The sequence below is a fragment of the Mauremys reevesii genome, unplaced genomic scaffold (assembly GCF_016161935.1).
Source record: "Mauremys reevesii isolate NIE-2019 unplaced genomic scaffold, ASM1616193v1 Contig82, whole genome shotgun sequence".
In the NCBI taxonomy this organism is placed as follows: domain Eukaryota; kingdom Metazoa; phylum Chordata; order Testudines; family Geoemydidae; genus Mauremys; species Mauremys reevesii.
The window spans coordinates 242556-257878 of NW_024100898.1; the positions used below are offsets into that span (position 1 = coordinate 242556).

Sequence of the window (15323 nt, forward strand, 5' to 3'; positions counted from 1 at the left end):
CCAGGGGTTCAGCCCCCCAGATTAGGGCTCAGACGGGGGGAGAAGGGAGAAGGGCTCAGACCCCCAAGGCCCCCCCCACACACTGGCTCTGACACACGAGGGTCCCTCCCTCCCCTCTGCCCCCTTTGTGCGCCGCTCCCCCGCCCCCGGCCGTTGCCCTGAGAGATGGGGCCATGAATAGGAGGCGTCGCCCCCCAGCGACCCCCCCCCACCGCCCGCCCCGCCGGGACAAGGGGGCGGCGGCTTCAAACAGGAGGGAAGCGTGTGGGACGGGCAGAGCCCCCTCCCCTCCCCACAGCCAGCTCCCTAATCCCCCTGCCCCTCCCTCCTCCCCACAGCCAGCCCCCAATCCCCTGCCCCTCCTCCCCACAGCCCTCCCCTCCCACAGCCAGCCCCCCAATCCACCTGCTCCACCTCCCCACAGCCCCCTCCCCACAGCCAGCCCCCCAATCCCCCTGCTCCACCTCCCCACAGCCCCTCCCCTCCCAGCCAGCCCCCCAATCCCCTGCTCCACCTCCCCTCCCCACAGTCAGCCCCCAATCCCCTGCTCCACCTCCCCAATCCCCTCCTCCCCTCCCCACAGCCAGCCCCCAATCCACCTGCTCCACCTCCCCTCCCACAGCCAGCCCCCAATCCCTGCCCTCCTCCCCACAACCCCTTAATCCACTTTTCCCACAAAACTCTTCCCCTCCCCACAGCCCCCTACTCTCTGCCTCCACCTCCCCATAGTACTCTAATCCTACAGCCCCCTCCCCAATATCCCCACTCCTCCCCTCCCCCCAGCTCTTATACCCCCAGGCCCCAAATCCCTGCCCCCCACTGTCCCAGTCCCTCCTTTTCCCCAGCCTCAGGCTCCCCCCACCCCCGCGGCTGCAAACACTCATTAATGCAGCCCCACACGCTGCGCCCCTGCCTGCTCTAACCCACTAGACCCCGCCTCCTTTCCCAGAGCCAGGGATAGAACCCAGGAGTCCGGGAGCATCAGGGAAGAAATCAGTGGGAGACGGAATCAGGCTGGTACAATCAGTGTTTTATTTTAATACGCTGCCCGGACCCCTCCAACTCAGCTCCGCTCCCCAGATCCTGCAGGGCCGGGGGCTTCCCGGGGGCAGCTCACAGAGGCACTTGGCAACCGCTGCTTCCCCCAGCGGTGGGCGTGTGTCCAGAGGCCGGGGGCAGATCCATCAGAGAAAGAGACCCCCTGCAACAGAGAGAGAATGAGGGAGCCCCCAGCTGTCTCCCCCCACTCCCTGGTCTCTCTGTTCCTCCCGCTTTCCCCCCACCCCTGCCCCTACTCCCAAGCACCTCATATCCCTGCCCCTCCCCTCATCTCTGTCTCTCACCCCATCCTCCCGCCCTCCTGGGTGGTCTCTACCTCACTAGCCCCCACTCTTCTCCCATAGCCGGGGAGAGAACCCAGGAGTCCTGGCTCCCAGCCCCCCTGCTCTGACCCACCAGCCCCCACTCCCCTCCCAGAGCCGGGGAGAGAACCCAGGAGTCCTGGCTCCCAGCCCCCCTGCTCTGACCCACCACCCCACTCCTCCCAGAGCCGGGAGACAGGAGTCCTGGCTCCAGCCTCCCTGCTCTAACCACCAGCCCCCACTCACCTCCCGGAGCCAGGAGAGAACCCAGGAGTCCTGGCTCCCAGCCCCCCCTGATCTAACCCACCGGTCCCACTCCCCTCCCAGAGCCGGGGAGAGAACCCAGGAGTTCTGGCTCCCAGCCCCCCCCTCCCTCTAACTCACCAGCCCCCACTCCCCTCCCAGAGCCGGGGAGAGAACCCAGGAGTCCTGGCTCCCAGCCCCCCCTGATCTAACCCACCGGTCCCACTCCCCTCCCAGAGCTGGGATAGGACCCAGGAGTCCTGGCTCCTGCCCCAACCCATACCTGTCACCTCCACACTGGCCCCTGTTATGTAGCGACTCTCCTCTGAGGCCAGGAAGACGCAGACGTCAGCAACCTCTGGGGGTGGAAGGGGGGGCGGGTCAGTAACAGCCGCACGTGTGGGGGCCACATCCCCTTCCCTAATGGGAAGCCTTCTGTGCTACACCCCAAATCAGTGTGCACACACCCGACACCCCAAGTACCCCAATCTATACATGCACCCCCAGAACTGGGCCCCACACCCCTCCTCCCCACGCCCAGCAGATCCAGCCCCCCCTGCACAGGGGGTCTCACCTTTGGGGTCCCCGAGTCGTCCCAATGGCACCATCCCTGCAAACTGAACAGCGGGAGGGGAGGGGTCAGAGATGACTGGTGAGCATGGAGCCCCCCTGCACCCCAGGGGAAAGGGGGGAACCAGGGGCAGGGCACAGACCTGCAGGGGCAGGAGAGGAGTTGCAGGGGGGGGTAATAAGGGGTTATGGGCTGGGTGCCTCAGGGAAGATAGTGCCCCCCCCCTCCCCATGCACCACTTCGAGGAAGCTCATAGCCCCAGAGAGCTCCGTCCAGGGCACTGCTCTGAGGAAGCTCACAGCCCCAGTATCCCCCATCCCCTAGGCTGTGGAGCAATGGGGGGTACTGGGCAGGATTGTCGGGCTCAGGGGCAGAAGGGCACGGGGGGAGGTATGGGACAGAGGGGCCTGGGGGGCCACGGTGATGGGGGATTCGGAGGGAAAGGTGGGCTGGGCGTGTGGATAACAGGGTAGAGGGGGACTAGGGGGCTGAGGGGACTATGGGGCAGAGAGGGGTTGTGAGGCCCAGGGGGAGGTGGATACGTGGCAGAGGGGGCTGTGGGGCTGAGGGTAATACGGGGCAGGTTCTCTGACGGGAGGGGGCGGGGAGTTATGGGGCCCAGCCCCTCTGGTGTTACCTTCTGCAGCACTTTGGGAGGCACCTTGTCCGTCATGGGGGTGGCGATGAACCCGGGAAGCACCACGTTACAACGGATCCCAAACCTGCGGGGGGGGGCCATGGGGGAGAGAGCGGCCCCCCTGCCTGGTCACCACAGCTTCCCCTGGCCTGCTTCCCCCCAACAGCCAGCTGCCCCCAACTATGCCCCCCAAACCTCCACCCCAGCCTAAGCCCCAGCCCCCCATCTTCCCAGCATAGCCCCCCACATCATCCCCCTGCCCCACACCCTGCCACCCTACCCATGATTTGCCCCACATTTCCCAGGCCTCCTCAGCCTGCCCCCCAGCTGCACCCCCCAGCCTGTGCCCCCAGCCTTCCCAGCCTGCCCCACCCTCCTCCCCCAGCCTGCCCCCTTGCTTCCCTGCAGTCCCCCCAGCCTGCCCCACCCTCCTCCCTTCAGCCTGCTCCCTTGCTGCCCTGCAGTCCCCTCCTGCCCCACCCTCCTTCCTTCAGCCTGCCCCCTTGCCGCCCTGCAGTCCACCCTCCTCCCTTCAGCCTGCCCCCTTGCTGCCCTGCAGTCCCCACCCCAGGCTGCCCCCCTGCCATGTGGAGTGCCCAGCCCCACCTGGCCAGCTCTTTGGCAGCGGTCTTGGTCAGCCCCTCCACACCAGCCTTGGACGCTGCATAGCTCACCTGCCCCAGGTTCCCCACCTGTCAGGGAGAGGGACATGGGAGTACAGGGCACTGCTCCAGGGAAGCTCACAGCCCCTTTTATCTCCCCAGGGCACTGCTCCAGGGAAGCTCACAGCCCCTATTATCTCCCCAGGGCACTGCTCCAGGGAAGCTCACAGCCCCTATTATCTCCCCAGGGCACTGCTCCAGGGAAGCTCACAGCCCCTATTATCTCCCCAGGGCACTGCTCCAGGGAAGCTCACAGCCCCTATTATCTCCCCAGGGCACTGCTCCAGGGAAGCTCACAGCCCCTATTATCTCCCCAGGGCACTGCTCCAGTGAAGCTCGCAGCCCCCATCCCCCCCAGGGCACTTCTCCAGGGAAGCTGACAGCCCTTATCATCCCCCCAGGGCACTGCTCCAGGGAAGCTCACAACCCCCACTATCCCCCCAGGGCACTGCTCCAGGGAAGCTCACAGCCCCTATTATCTCCCCAGGGCACTGCTCCAGGGAAGCTCACAGCCCCTATTATCCCCCCAGGGCACTGCTCCAGGGAAGCTCGCAGCCCCCATCCCCCCCAGGGCACTTCTCCAGGGAAGCTCACAACCCCCACTATCCCCCCAGGGCACTGCTCCGGGGAAGCTGACAGCCCCTATTATCTCCCCAGGGCACTGCTCCAGGGAAACTCCCAGCCCCTATTATCCCCCCAGGTCACTGCCCTGAGGAAGCTCGCAGCTCTCACCTTGCCCACGATGCTACCCATGTTGATGATGGACCCCCCTGGGGCTCCACTCTCCACCAGCCCCCGCGCCACAGCCTGGGTGACCAGGAAGGTTCCCTGGGGAGAGGGGGGCCAAGTTAGCCGGGGGGTCCCAGCTGGGGGGGTTCTGCCCTGCCCCCATCCAGAAACCATGTACCTTGAGGTTGACTTGAAGCACCTTGTCGAACGCAGCCTCTGTCTGCTTGAGCAGGAACTCGTCCATGGTGATCCCGGCGCAGCTCACGCAGACCCGGGGCAGGGCGGAGAACCGGGCCTGGGGACAGCAGGGTGTCAGGGGGCCTGGGTTCTCCCAGTGGGGGCTTGTGCTTAGAGTGGGGGGGGAAGGGGGCCTCGGTTCTCCCAGAGGCCAGTGGGGGCTTGTGCTTACAGTGGGGGGTCAGGGGCCTGGGTTCTCCCAGTGGGGGCTTGGGCTCAGAGTGGGGGTCAGGGGCCTCGGTTCTCCCAGTGGGGCTTGTGCTTAGAGTGGGGGGGTCAGGGGCCTGGGTTCTCCCAGTGGGGCTTGTGTTTAGAGTGTGGGGAAGGGGTCAGGGGCCTGGGTTCTCCCAGAGGCCAGTGGGGCTTGTGTTTAGAGTGGGGGGTCAGGGGCCTGGGTTCTCCCGGAGGCCAGTGGGGGCTTGTGTTTAGAGTGGGGTGGCGGGGAAGGGGTCAGGGGGCCTGGGTTCTCCCAGAGGCCAGTGGGGGCTTGTGCTTAGAGTGGGGTGGCGGGGAGGCGGTCAGGGGCTGGGTTCTCCCAGTGGGGCTTGTGCAGAGTGGGGTCAGGGGCCTCGGTTCTCCCAGTGGGGGCTTGTGCTTAGAGGAAGGGGTCAGGGGCCTGGGTTCTCCCAGTGGGGCTTGTGTTTAGAGTGTGGGGGGGGAAGGGGTCAGGGGGCCTGGGTTCTCCCGGAGGCCAGTGGGGGCTTGTGTTTAGAGTGGGGGTCAGGGGCCTGGGTTCTCCCAGTGGGGCTTGTGCTTAGAGTGGGGGGGGGGAAGGGGTCAGGGGGCCTGGGTTCTCCCAGAGGCCAGTGGGGGCTTGTGCTTACAGTGGGGTGGCGGGAAAGAGGTCAGGGGGCCTGGGTTCTCCCAGAGGCCAGTGGGGCCTAGCGGTGAGTGTATGTGTGTGAGGGGGGTGTCAGGATATCTGGGGTCTCAGGGAGGGCAGTGGGGCCTTGTGGTTAGAGTGGTGGGACGGGAGCCAGGACTCCTGGGTTCTCTGGAGGGGAGAGGAATCCATTGGTTACAGTGAGGGGAGCCCGGACTCCTGGGTTTTCTCCATCCCCGTTACCTGGATCCGAGCCATGAGCTCCCCCACGCTCTGGGCTGAGCTGACGTCCACCCCAAACGCCTCGTGCTCCTGGCCGGACTCCCCACGTGGCAGCCCCCGTACTGTCTCCGCAGCCCCCGCTTCATTCTGGTCAGCCACGGCCACCTGCGCCCCCTCCTCGGCCAGCCGGGCACAGACAGCGCGGCCAATCCCGCTGCCCCCGCCTGCCATGGGGGGAGCCAGGGTCAGAGATGGGGGGGCCCAGAACCCCGCTAGGGACCCCCAGAAACACCCCCCTGCAGATACCTATACCAATCCCGCTGCCCCCCCCCGCCTGCCATGGGGGAACCAGGGTCAGAGATGGGGTGGGGCCTGAACCCGCTAGGGACCCCAGAAACACCCCTGCCGACACCTACACCAATCCCGCTGCCCCCGCCTGCCATGGGGGGAGCCAGGGTCAGAGATGTGCTGGGGGGCCCAGAACCCCGCTAGGGACCCCCAGAAACACCCCCTGCAGATACCTATACCAATCCCGCTGCCCCCCCCGCCTGCCATGGGGGGAACCAGGGTCAGAGACGGGGTGGGGGGCCCAGAACCCCGCTAGGGACCCCCAGAAACACCCCCTGCAGATACCTATACCAATCCCGCTGCCCCCGCCTGCCATGGGGGGAACCAGGGTCAGAGATGTGCTGGGGGGCCCAGAACCCCGCTAGGGACCCCCAGAAACACCCCCTGCAGATACCTATACCAATCCCGCTGCGCCCCCTGCCATGGGGAACCAGGGTCAGAGACAGGGGGCCCAGAACCCGCTAGGGACCCCAGAAACACCCCCTGCAGATACCTAACCCAATCCCGCTGCCCCTCCTGCCTGCCATGGGGGAACCAGGGTCAGAGATGGGGTGAGGGGCCCAGAACCCCGCTAGGGACCCCCAGAAACACCCCCTGCAGATACCTATACCAATCCCGCTCCCTCCCCCGCCTGCCATGGGGGAACCAGGGTCAGAGACGGGGTGGGGGGCCCAGAACCCCGCTAGGGACCCCCATAAACACCCCCCTGCAGATACCTATACCAATCCTGCTGGCCCCCTCCCCCCGCCTGCCATGGGGGAACCAGGGTCAGAGACGGGGTGGGGGGCCCAGAACCCCGCTAGGGACCCCCAGAAACACCCCCCTGCAGATACCTATACCAATCCCGCTGCCCCCCCCCCTGCCATGGGGGGAACCAGGGTCAGAGACGGGGTGGGGGGCCCAGAACCCCCGACCCTCCCCAGCCTCTGGGCGCCCTCAAAGTCCCCAGCCCCTCCCTACACAGGGACCCCAAATGCCCCCAGGAACGTGCCCCAGCCCCCGCGGACCCCGCCTCAGCCCCCCGCGTAGCTCCGCCCCCGAGCGCCCCCTGCTGGGGGCACCTGTCACCAGGGCCAGCGTGGCGCGGAGCCGCAGCGGGGCCGCCATGACAGCGGCGCGGGGACCATAGAGCGGGGGCGGGGACGGGCCCCAGGGACGGCAGCGCTAGGCGGGAACTCTATGGTCAGAGTCCTCCCGGCCCAGAGTGCGGGAGCTGGGCCAGGACTCCTGGGTTCTCTCCTCAGCTGGGGGGGGGGACGCACGCTGGGAGCCAGGACTCCTGGGTTCTCTGCCCGCTCTGGGAGGGGAGTGGGGGCTGGGAGCCAGGACTCCTGGGTTCTCTCCCCGCACAGGGGTGGGGGGAGGATTGGGAGCCAGGACTCCTGGGTTCTCTCCTCAGCTGGGGGGGGGGAGAAGGGGGATGCACGCTGGGAGCCAGGACTCCTGGGTTCTCTGCCCGTTCTGGGAGGGGAGTGGGGGCTGGTGAGTTAGAGCAGGAGGGGCTGGGAGCCAGGACTCCTGGGTTCTCTCCCCCCACAGGGGTGGGGGGAGGATTGGGAGCCAGGACTCCTGGGTTCTCGCCCTGCTCGGGGGTTAGGAGCCAGGACCAGATGCTGATGAAGCAGGCAGTGAGGGGGTCACTCCATGCCCCCTGCTGTCCATGGGGTACCACCCCCTCCTCCAGTACATACAGACTTTGCACCAACAGCATCTCAGATCATTGTTTAATCCGTTAATTAATGACACAATTTTCGCTACAATCATCCACAAAGTAGTCCTGCAGGGCCCCACCCCGCCCCCTCCTGGCCCCCGATCCCCAGCCCACCCATACAAAAGCAAAATCATCTACAAAAATATACCCCCCCCTTATAAAACCTTTCCTGCCCCCCCCGGGAGTAATTGACCCCGCAACCACCAGGCTCCAAAGTCACCCCCAATTAACAGCCCCTCCCCCAGGACACACCATTCAATAGGGACACCATCGAGCTGGGTGCTTGTGATTCGCCTTCCAGCTCTGGATGCCTGGGTCCACATGGCACCCCTGGATCCCGCAGTTCATGCTAATTCCCCCAGGTTGGGATGCCTGGGTCCGCATGCCAATCCCCCCCCCCTCCCCCCGCAGCCACAGATGACTGGGTCTGCTTGTCCCCTCCATCACCAAAGCCCCCGCACTCCAGAATCACCCCCCGTCCCCTCCAAAATAACGTCTGTCGGGGAACTGTCGCCTAGCAGTGTCTTGATTAGCCCCACTCAATGCCCCTTTGGTCCCCAGTGTGGTGGGGGGGTCAGGGCAGCCACCCCATATGGAACTAGCCTGGCTCGCTGCTCTGGTTTGGGGGTCACACAGGGTGGGTTGTGGGGGAGAATTCTGAGTAATCTGCCCCAATAAAATCTGGTCCAAGAAGCAAAGGATTCTGGGTAACCCCCCCTGTAGCCCCCCACGTGGTCCAGAGGGCAGGGGCTTTTCTCCCCATCTTCTCCAAACCAACCCATGATGTGGCCCAGAGGATTCACTTCCATAAGCTCCCCCTTCCAAAGGAAGGGGCGGCCCTGCTGCCCCCCATCTCACCCCTAGGGGACACACAGGGCCGGGGAGGGACTTGGATTTAGACCCTCCCAGAAAACAAATCAAGCAGCATCACATTATCTCCCCCGCCCCAGGTTCGCACCCCCCTGCCCCCTGTTCAGCTGGAAGTCGGATGATGCCCCCGGATGCCAAGGCCAATGAGATTCCCCCCATGCCGGTGTCTGGGCCATCCTCTGTCCCTGGCTACGGGGGCTGTGCGGCTGCCCCCCTTCCCCCAGCAGAGGTGCCCGTGTCTACAGGGCACCTCACCCCCCCGCAGTCTATATGGTGCCCACCCTGAGGTCTAACCCAGCCCCAGAGCCTGTACTGCACCAGCCCCACTACTGGGGTCCTCCCCACCACCCAATCCCAGAGTGAGGGTGTCAGCACCTGGACACCAGTGTCCGTGCCACCCTCTCCCCACGGCACGCACTGCATCCTCCCTGCCCCCCAGATACCCCCAGGGCTCACACAGCAGCCCTGCCCCAGGGGGAAGTTCTGGGTGGACCCAGGCATCTGGGATGAGGGGGCACATCCCCCACCCTGGTCACCAGGATTCATGAGGCCTCCCTCCCCCCCACAGCCCACATAGCACCCCCAATCCTGGACACCTGGGTCCACGCAGAACTGGTCCCTGCTCCCCTCCCCCCTGTGTCCCGGATGCCAGGGCGTACCACACCCCCCCGCCCGTGGAGTCCACAGGGAGTCCCATCCCAGATGCCTGGGTCCACGCACCACCGCCCCCCAGGCGCCCCCTGCTGGGGCCGGCTACTCGTAGTGCGCGATGAGCACCATCATGGCGACGCCGCAGACCAGCCCCAGCACCTCCAGCAGGGACTGCAGGGGCGCCGCATCCCGCAGCAGCTCCGGGATCACTGACACGGTGCCCACGTAGATGAACCCGCCCGCCGTGAAGGGCAGGATCCAGGCCGTGGCCGCCTCCCCGATGCCCTCGGCCAGCAGTGAGCAAGCCGTGCCTGCCAGGGCGCCCAGCGCCGTCAGCAGCTGCAGCTTCATGGCCTGCGGGGGAGAGAGAGGGACCGGGGGGTGTCAGTGGAGGGCTATGGGGTTTGGTGGGGGTTTGGGGCAGGGTCAGCAGGAGAATACAGGGAGGCGGGGTCAGGCCTTAGCAGGAGTCCCAGGGCAGGGGTGAGTAGGGAATACAGGGGTGGGGGCAGGCAGCAGCAGGGGTCCGGGGCAGGGTTAGCAAGGAGGCGGGGTAAGCAGGGATCCCAGGGCAGGAGCAGGCCGCAGCAGGGGTCCAGGGCGGGGTTAGCAAGGGGTGGGGTCAGCAGGGATCCCAGGTTGGGGGCAGGCACCAGCAGGGGTCCGGGGCAGGGTTAGCAAGGAGGCGGGGTCAGCAGGGATCCCAGGGCAGGAGCAGGCCGCAGCAGGGGTCCAGGGCGGGGTTACCAAGGGGGCAGGGTCAGCAGGGGTCCCAGGGCAGGAGCAGGAAGCAGCAGGGGTCCAGGGCGGGGTCCGGGGCAGGGTTACCAAGGGGTCAGCAGGGGTCCCAGGGCGTGGGGGTCCGGGGCAGGGTTACCAAGGGGGCAGCAGGGGTCCCAGGCGGGGGTCCGGGGCAGGGTTAGCAAGGGGTCAGCAGGGGTCCCAGGGCGGGGGTCCGGGGCAGGGTTACCAAGGGGTCAGCAGGGGTCCCAGGGCGGGGGTCCGGGCAGGTAGGGTTACCAAGGGGTCAGCAGGGGTCCCAGGGCGGGGGTCCGGGCAGGGTTACCAAGGGGTCAGCAGGGGTCCCAGGGCGGGGGTCCGGGGCAGGGTTACCAAGGGGCAGGGTCAGCAGGGGTCCCAGGCGGGGTCCAGGCAGGGTTACCAAGGGGGCAGGGGCAGCAGGGATCCCAAGGCGGGGGCTGTACCTTGCGCTTGCTGCAGCCCGACTGGACGAGAATGGCGAAGTCGCCCACTTCGTGGGGCACCTCGTGCAGCAGCACAGTGAGGGTGGTCACAGCCCCCACCCCAGCCCCTGCCAGGAACGACGCCCCGATCGCCAGCCCGTCCGTGAAGTTGTGCGTCAGGTCGGCCGCCAGGTTCAGGTACCCAGAGACCTTCATTGCTGGGGAGGAGACAGGAGTTGAAACCCCCCAACCTGATCACAGCCCCCTCAAACCCTCTCCGCCGCACCCCCCTTATCCTTCCCCAGATGCTCTCTGTGCCATGGTGCCCCCCACGGACCCAGCTCCCTCCCTCCAGCACCCCCCCCCCCCACGACTTACTGGACTCCTGAGTCTGTTCCTCTGACTCCTGGCCCCTCTTCTTGGGGGCTGCCTTGTCAGGGGCACGCGCCTTGCTGGCCTTCCTCTCCTGGGGCCCGTTGTCCTCCTCGCCAGAGCTGCTCTTCGCCTTGGGAGCTGTGGGTGGACCAGGGGGTAGTTGGGGGGTCAGGGCAGACTGCCCTAGTCCCTCTCCCTGGAGCCTGCCCAGGGACAGTGCAGGGAGAGGCGGGGGACTCTCGCTACCGTGTGGGTCCAGGACCCACCAGCACCCCTCCCACTGATCCCCAGAGTCACCTGCAGACCCGTCAGGGCCCCCCACTTCCCAAGCCCACTCCAATCCATGGATTCCGAGGCCAGGAGGGACCGGTCTGAACCCCTGTACAGCACAGGCCAGCAACCTGCCCCATGATAACCCCAGAGCAGATCTCGGAGAGAACCAGCCAACCGTGGGTTAAATACGGCTGGGCTGGAGAATCTGCCAGGATCTTGGGAAATGGTTCCACTGGTTCATTCCCCAGCCGGTGGATGGCGTTAGAGCTTCCTGGGCTAGACCGGGGAGCCCGGCAGGACGGAGACGGGGATCACGTCACCCCTTCGCCTTCTCCGGGGTCAGTGAAACAGACGGCGCTCCTGGACTCCAGGTTTTCCAGCCCTCCACCGTTCCCATGGCTGGACCCGGGGTTCTAACAACGTGTACAAGCCAGGGGTGCTGGAGATGGGGGAGGGTGTTCCAGCTGGTACGTACCGTGGCTGTGCCACCGTGGCTCTGCCCGTGGGAAGGGGATCTGGGGGGAGGGTTGGGTTGTGGGGAGGGGATCTGGGGGGACATGGGGGGGAAGGGATCCAGGATGGTACGTACCATGGCTGTGCCCAAGGCTGGGAGATCCGTGGGGGGCGGGTGGGACATGCAGGGGGTGGTGTCCGGCTGTGCCCATGGCTGGGGGAACCATTGGGGGGGGGGGTTTCCATTGTGGTACGTACCATGGCTGTGCCCAAGGCTGGGAGATCCATGGGGGGTGGGTGGGACATGCAGGGGGTGGTGTCCGGCTGTGCCCATGGCTGGGGGAACCATTGGGGGGGGTTTCCATTGTGGTACGTACCATGGCTGTGCCCGCCGTGGCTGTGCCCGCCGTGGCTGTGCCCATGGCCATGTCCCCCTTTCACGTGTCTCACAAACTTCTCCACCACCAGGAAGGCTACAATGCCAGCCAGCACCCAGAGCCCCACAGCCATCATCCGCTGGTGATCCTGCCCTAGGGGGCAGAGATGACGTAGGGCAGGCTGGGAAAGAGACTGTCAGCCCCCCTTCCCCCACCACGGTACAGCCCCCTCCCAGGACCAGAGCCCCACTGCCGTCACTTGCCTGGGATGCTGCCCTGGGTGTGTGTGTGTGGAAAGAGTGCCAACCCACTAACCTGCCCTCCCCTATAGCCATTACCCCCATCCCCTGTCCCAGCCACAGACATGAGCCACTCCAGCTCTCTGCAGAAACCCTAGCCCTTCCGGGCCCCCCTTCACGCTGCCCCACACAAACCTCCAACCACAGCCCCCTTTCCCTGGTCTGTCCGGCCTTCCCTCCCCCACCCACTGCCCCCGGCCTCACCTTGGTGGGAGTGACCATGGCCAGCCGACACCGTGGGGGAGTGAGAATGGGCATGGCTGCCCTCCATGTGGTGGGAATGGGGCACTGGGGAGGGAAAGGGGCAGAGATGAGTGACCAGACCCCCAAGAGGGAAGAGACCCCAGGGCCCATTCCCTGCCCCCTGAGCCAGATCGGCCGCACCCCAGGCACCTCCCAGAGAGGAACGCCCTGTATCCCATTCCCCGCCCCTGAGCCAACCAGTCCTCCTGCCCCAGGCCGGATTGGAGCTGGGACCCTGAGAGGGGAGAGGCCCCATGTCCCATTCCATCTGTGTGCTGCTCACCCAAAGCATGGGGGATGAGGTGCAGGAAGGCGTCCCCCAGGAGTCCCCCCGAGGCAAAGCTGAGCAGCAGCCTGAGCAGGGCCTGGTGCTGGGAAGTGTTTGACTCCACGGGGATGAGGAAGAGGATGAAGTAGGGGGCGGCGCTGATCAGCAAGGTGGCTCCGATGGCCTGCAGAGGTTGCGGGGAGGGGGGAGGAGAGAGACTGTCAGGGGGTTACGCCGGTGCAAGCACGTGCAAGGCAGCACCTCCACGTTCGACACAGGAACTCACGTGTGTCCATAGCGTGACCAAGTCCTGCCTCTCCTTCCCAGGCAACTGCTGGTGGCTCGGGGAGCCCTCAGCCGAGTGCGGAACATGGACCTCCTTGGGCTGGTGGCTAAAGTCGGCCTCGCTGGGGCCATGGAAGTCCTTGTGCGAATGCCCATGGCCATGGAAGTCTCCGTGCGAGTGGCTGTGGTGAGCATGGCTGTGCCCATGGTGCAGATCCTTGTGGCTGTGCCCGTGGTACAGATCCTCGTGGCTGTGCCCGTGGTGCAGATCCTCGTGGCTGTGCCCGTGGTGCAGATCCTCGTGGCTGTGCCCAGCGTGGCTGTGCCCGTGGTGCAAATCCTCAGCATTGCTGTGCCCGTGGTGCAGATCCTCAGCGTGGCTGTGCCCGTGGTGCAGATCCTCAGCGTGGCTGTGCCCAGCATGGCTGTGCCCATGGTGCAGATCCTTGTGGCTGTGCCCGTGGTACAGATCCTCAGCGTGGCTGTGCCCGTGGTGCAGATCCTCGTGCAAATGCCCGTGGTGCAGATCCTCGTGCGAAGAAGTAATCTGTATCAGCGCTGCACAGACCATCATGGCGGCGACTGGGCCATAGAGTCCCGCTCTGCCCTGCGTCCGTCCAGGCAGCGCCATCCTGCTGTCACGGCTAGAAAGCAGGAGTGTGAGCATGACCTTCCCCGTGACACTCACATATCCCCTCTAGTCCCCGTTCCCTCCAGCAGAGGTAGAGGAGCCACAGAAATGTGGAAGAAATTCTAGAGAGGCCAGTGTAAAATCATAGCGGTGCAGCAGAGTCTAGAGCCTGCACTGCCTGACCATAACTAACCAGAACAGATCTAACATTGCAGGGCCATAGTGATGGAGAGAAGCGTCTAGAAGCGGCACTGCTGGGTCACGGGGATCACAAGAGGAGGGTCTAGAACAGCATTTCTCAACGACCGGTCTGGGGACCGGCGCCATCTCAGAGATCTCCCTGACACAGGTTGGAAGGCAGCAAGCCGGTCCCTGGTATCAGAAAAAGTGAGAAACGCTGCTCTCGAAGAACCCCTGCAAGATCCTTCTCACAATCACTATGACTCACATAGTACACGCTCTACACCCTCAGCCTTTCCAGACGACTGCACCCCTTTCGGGGGGCTGATTTGTCTTGCCTACCCCAAGTTTCACCTCACTTAAAAACTACCTGCTTATAAAACCAGACATAACACTACAGGCGTCACAGCCTACGGTTACTGAACCATGGCTGGCTTTCTCCTCAGCCGTGTGACATTTTAGTCTGCACTGGCTTGGCTGGTGCTTTTCATGCAGCCTGTTGTAAAACTAGGCAAGACTCGAGCTGAGGTGATGTACCCCCTGGAAGACCCCGCGCACCCCCCATGGGAGTGAACCCCTGGTTAAGGACCAGGGCTCTAGACGCCCTTCCCTGTCCCCTCTACGCTCTCTTTGCCACCTCTATGACCCCGCAGTGCCCTCCTTCCCAGCGCCATGGCCCTGCCTACGCTGTGTGCCCAGGGCTAGCATCACACGGTGGCTCCTTCTGCCCCCCACGTGTTTATAGCCCGGGGCTTCCCACAGGCTCTAGGGTTGGTGCGGCCCTTCTGGCCCCTCTTGCCTAGCATCTCTATGGCCATTATACCTCCACGTGGCCCCCTCTACCTGCCACGCAGCCCCCCAGGCCCTTCTATCCCCCCCCCCCGCCATGTCCAGCCCCCCCAGCCTGGGCTTGTCTCTGTGACCCCGGGGCCCCCCGAGCCCCCAACCCAAGGGGCGCTCTAGCCCCCAACCCCTTCCTCTCTATGGCCACGGGCCCCTCGTCCTCCCAGATCCACCCGGCCCCTCTAGCCCCCTCCCCCCGCTCTATGCCCCGGGGGGTCTCACCGTCACTGGGATCCGTTAGCTCCGGCTCAGACCCGACGTGGCAGCGAGGCTCCTCCCCCTCCAAAATCTCGCGGGAACAATCCCCAGACCCGTCCACCCCTCCCCCGCGAGCAGGCCGTGCCCTTCACAAGGATGGCGGCCACCATAGACCCTAATATCGCCCCTCTTAAAGATGGAGGCCGCAGTAGGCCGTCCGTGTGCCCCTCACAAAGATGGTGACTGTGGCGAGACTTAGCCGGACCATTACCATGGGGGCGCCATCTTTGTGCGGGGCGGGGTGAAGCCTGACTAGCGGTCGCCATCTTTGTGCGGGGCGGAGCGCTTTCACCTCCCCGCCGGTCTAGGAGCAACCAAAACGGACAGTTTGGGATGTTCTCCCATCTCTAGTGTAAGTGGCGTGGAGCAAAGCCGGGTCCACGAGATAGAGCCGTCACAGTGACTGTTTGGAATAAATCCCGTCTCTATGGTTTACAGCATTGCATGCCGGGAAGGCGGAGGGGGCGGGTTCTCGTGGATGGTCAATGGTGCATTGTGGGCTCCTTTATAGGCTCGGCCACGGTGCATTATGGGCTGAACGAGCCCTCGCGCGGTGCATGATGGGCCGAACCACCCCCCTCCCCGCGCG

At 65.3% G+C, this 15323-nt stretch overlaps 2 protein-coding genes across 12 annotated transcripts; both read right to left on the minus strand.

The window, feature by feature from the left end:
• Positions 1 to 1009: 1009 nt before the first annotated feature.
• On the minus strand, positions 1010 to 6960 carry HSD17B8 (hydroxysteroid 17-beta dehydrogenase 8). Of its 2 annotated transcripts, XM_039519094.1 has the most exons (9): positions 6895 to 6960; positions 5507 to 5709; positions 4382 to 4498; positions 4207 to 4302; positions 3419 to 3504; positions 2813 to 2897; positions 2179 to 2221; positions 1888 to 1962; positions 1010 to 1201 (listed from the first exon to the last, which is right to left on the minus strand). In XM_039519094.1, exons 1-9 carry the CDS (start codon positions 6938 to 6940, stop codon positions 1185 to 1187), a joined length of 768 nt encoding a protein of 255 aa, XP_039375028.1. In that variant the 5' UTR covers positions 6941 to 6960; the 3' UTR covers positions 1010 to 1184. The 2 variants fall into 2 exon arrangements, with proteins under 2 accessions (XP_039375028.1, XP_039375029.1); XM_039519095.1 differs by lacking the exon at positions 4207 to 4302.
• Positions 6961 to 9084: 2124 nt separating this feature from the next.
• Positions 9085 to 15201, minus strand: SLC39A7 (solute carrier family 39 member 7). 10 transcript variants are annotated; one of them, XM_039519085.1, is made up of 9 exons: positions 14699 to 15200; positions 13340 to 13466; positions 12824 to 13240; positions 12553 to 12721; positions 12231 to 12314; positions 11728 to 11880; positions 10628 to 10762; positions 10271 to 10467; positions 9085 to 9419 (listed from the first exon to the last, which is right to left on the minus strand). In XM_039519085.1, exons 2-9 carry the CDS (start codon positions 13451 to 13453, stop codon positions 9168 to 9170), a joined length of 1521 nt encoding a protein of 506 aa, XP_039375019.1. In that variant the 5' UTR covers positions 13454 to 13466; positions 14699 to 15200; the 3' UTR covers positions 9085 to 9167. The 10 variants fall into 10 exon arrangements, with proteins under 10 accessions (XP_039375019.1, XP_039375016.1, XP_039375017.1 ...); XM_039519082.1 differs by having other exon boundaries at positions 12824 to 13192; positions 13223 to 13466; XM_039519083.1 differs by having other exon boundaries at positions 12824 to 13066; positions 13121 to 13466.
• Positions 15202 to 15323: the final 122 nt, after the last annotated feature.

Bases quoted from the DNA above. Each gene is read 5' to 3' on its own strand.
- SLC39A7 (XM_039519080.1), bottom strand. From the start codon at position 13,453: ATGGCGCTGCCTGGACGGACGCAGGGCAGAGCGGGACTCTATGGCCCA. The intron at 12,722-12,823 runs GTGAGTTCCTGT...CAACCTCTGCAG, and splicing joins TGGTCACGCTATGGACACAC to GCCATCGGAGCCACCTTGCT. The intron at 9,420-10,270 runs GTACAGCCCCCG...TCTCCCCCGCAG, and splicing joins CGGGCTGCAGCAAGCGCAAG to GCCATGAAGCTGCAGCTGCT.
- HSD17B8 (XM_039519094.1), bottom strand. From the start codon at position 6,940: ATGGCGGCCCCGCTGCGGCTCCGCGCCACGCTGGCCCTGGTGACAG. The intron at 2,898-3,418 runs GTGGGGCTGGGC...CCCCCCCCGCAG, and splicing joins GCTGCCAAAGAGCTGGCCAG to GTTTGGGATCCGTTGTAACG. The intron at 1,963-2,178 runs GTGAGACCCCCT...TTCCACCCCCAG, and splicing joins ACGACTCGGGGACCCCAAAG to AGGTTGCTGACGTCTGCGTC.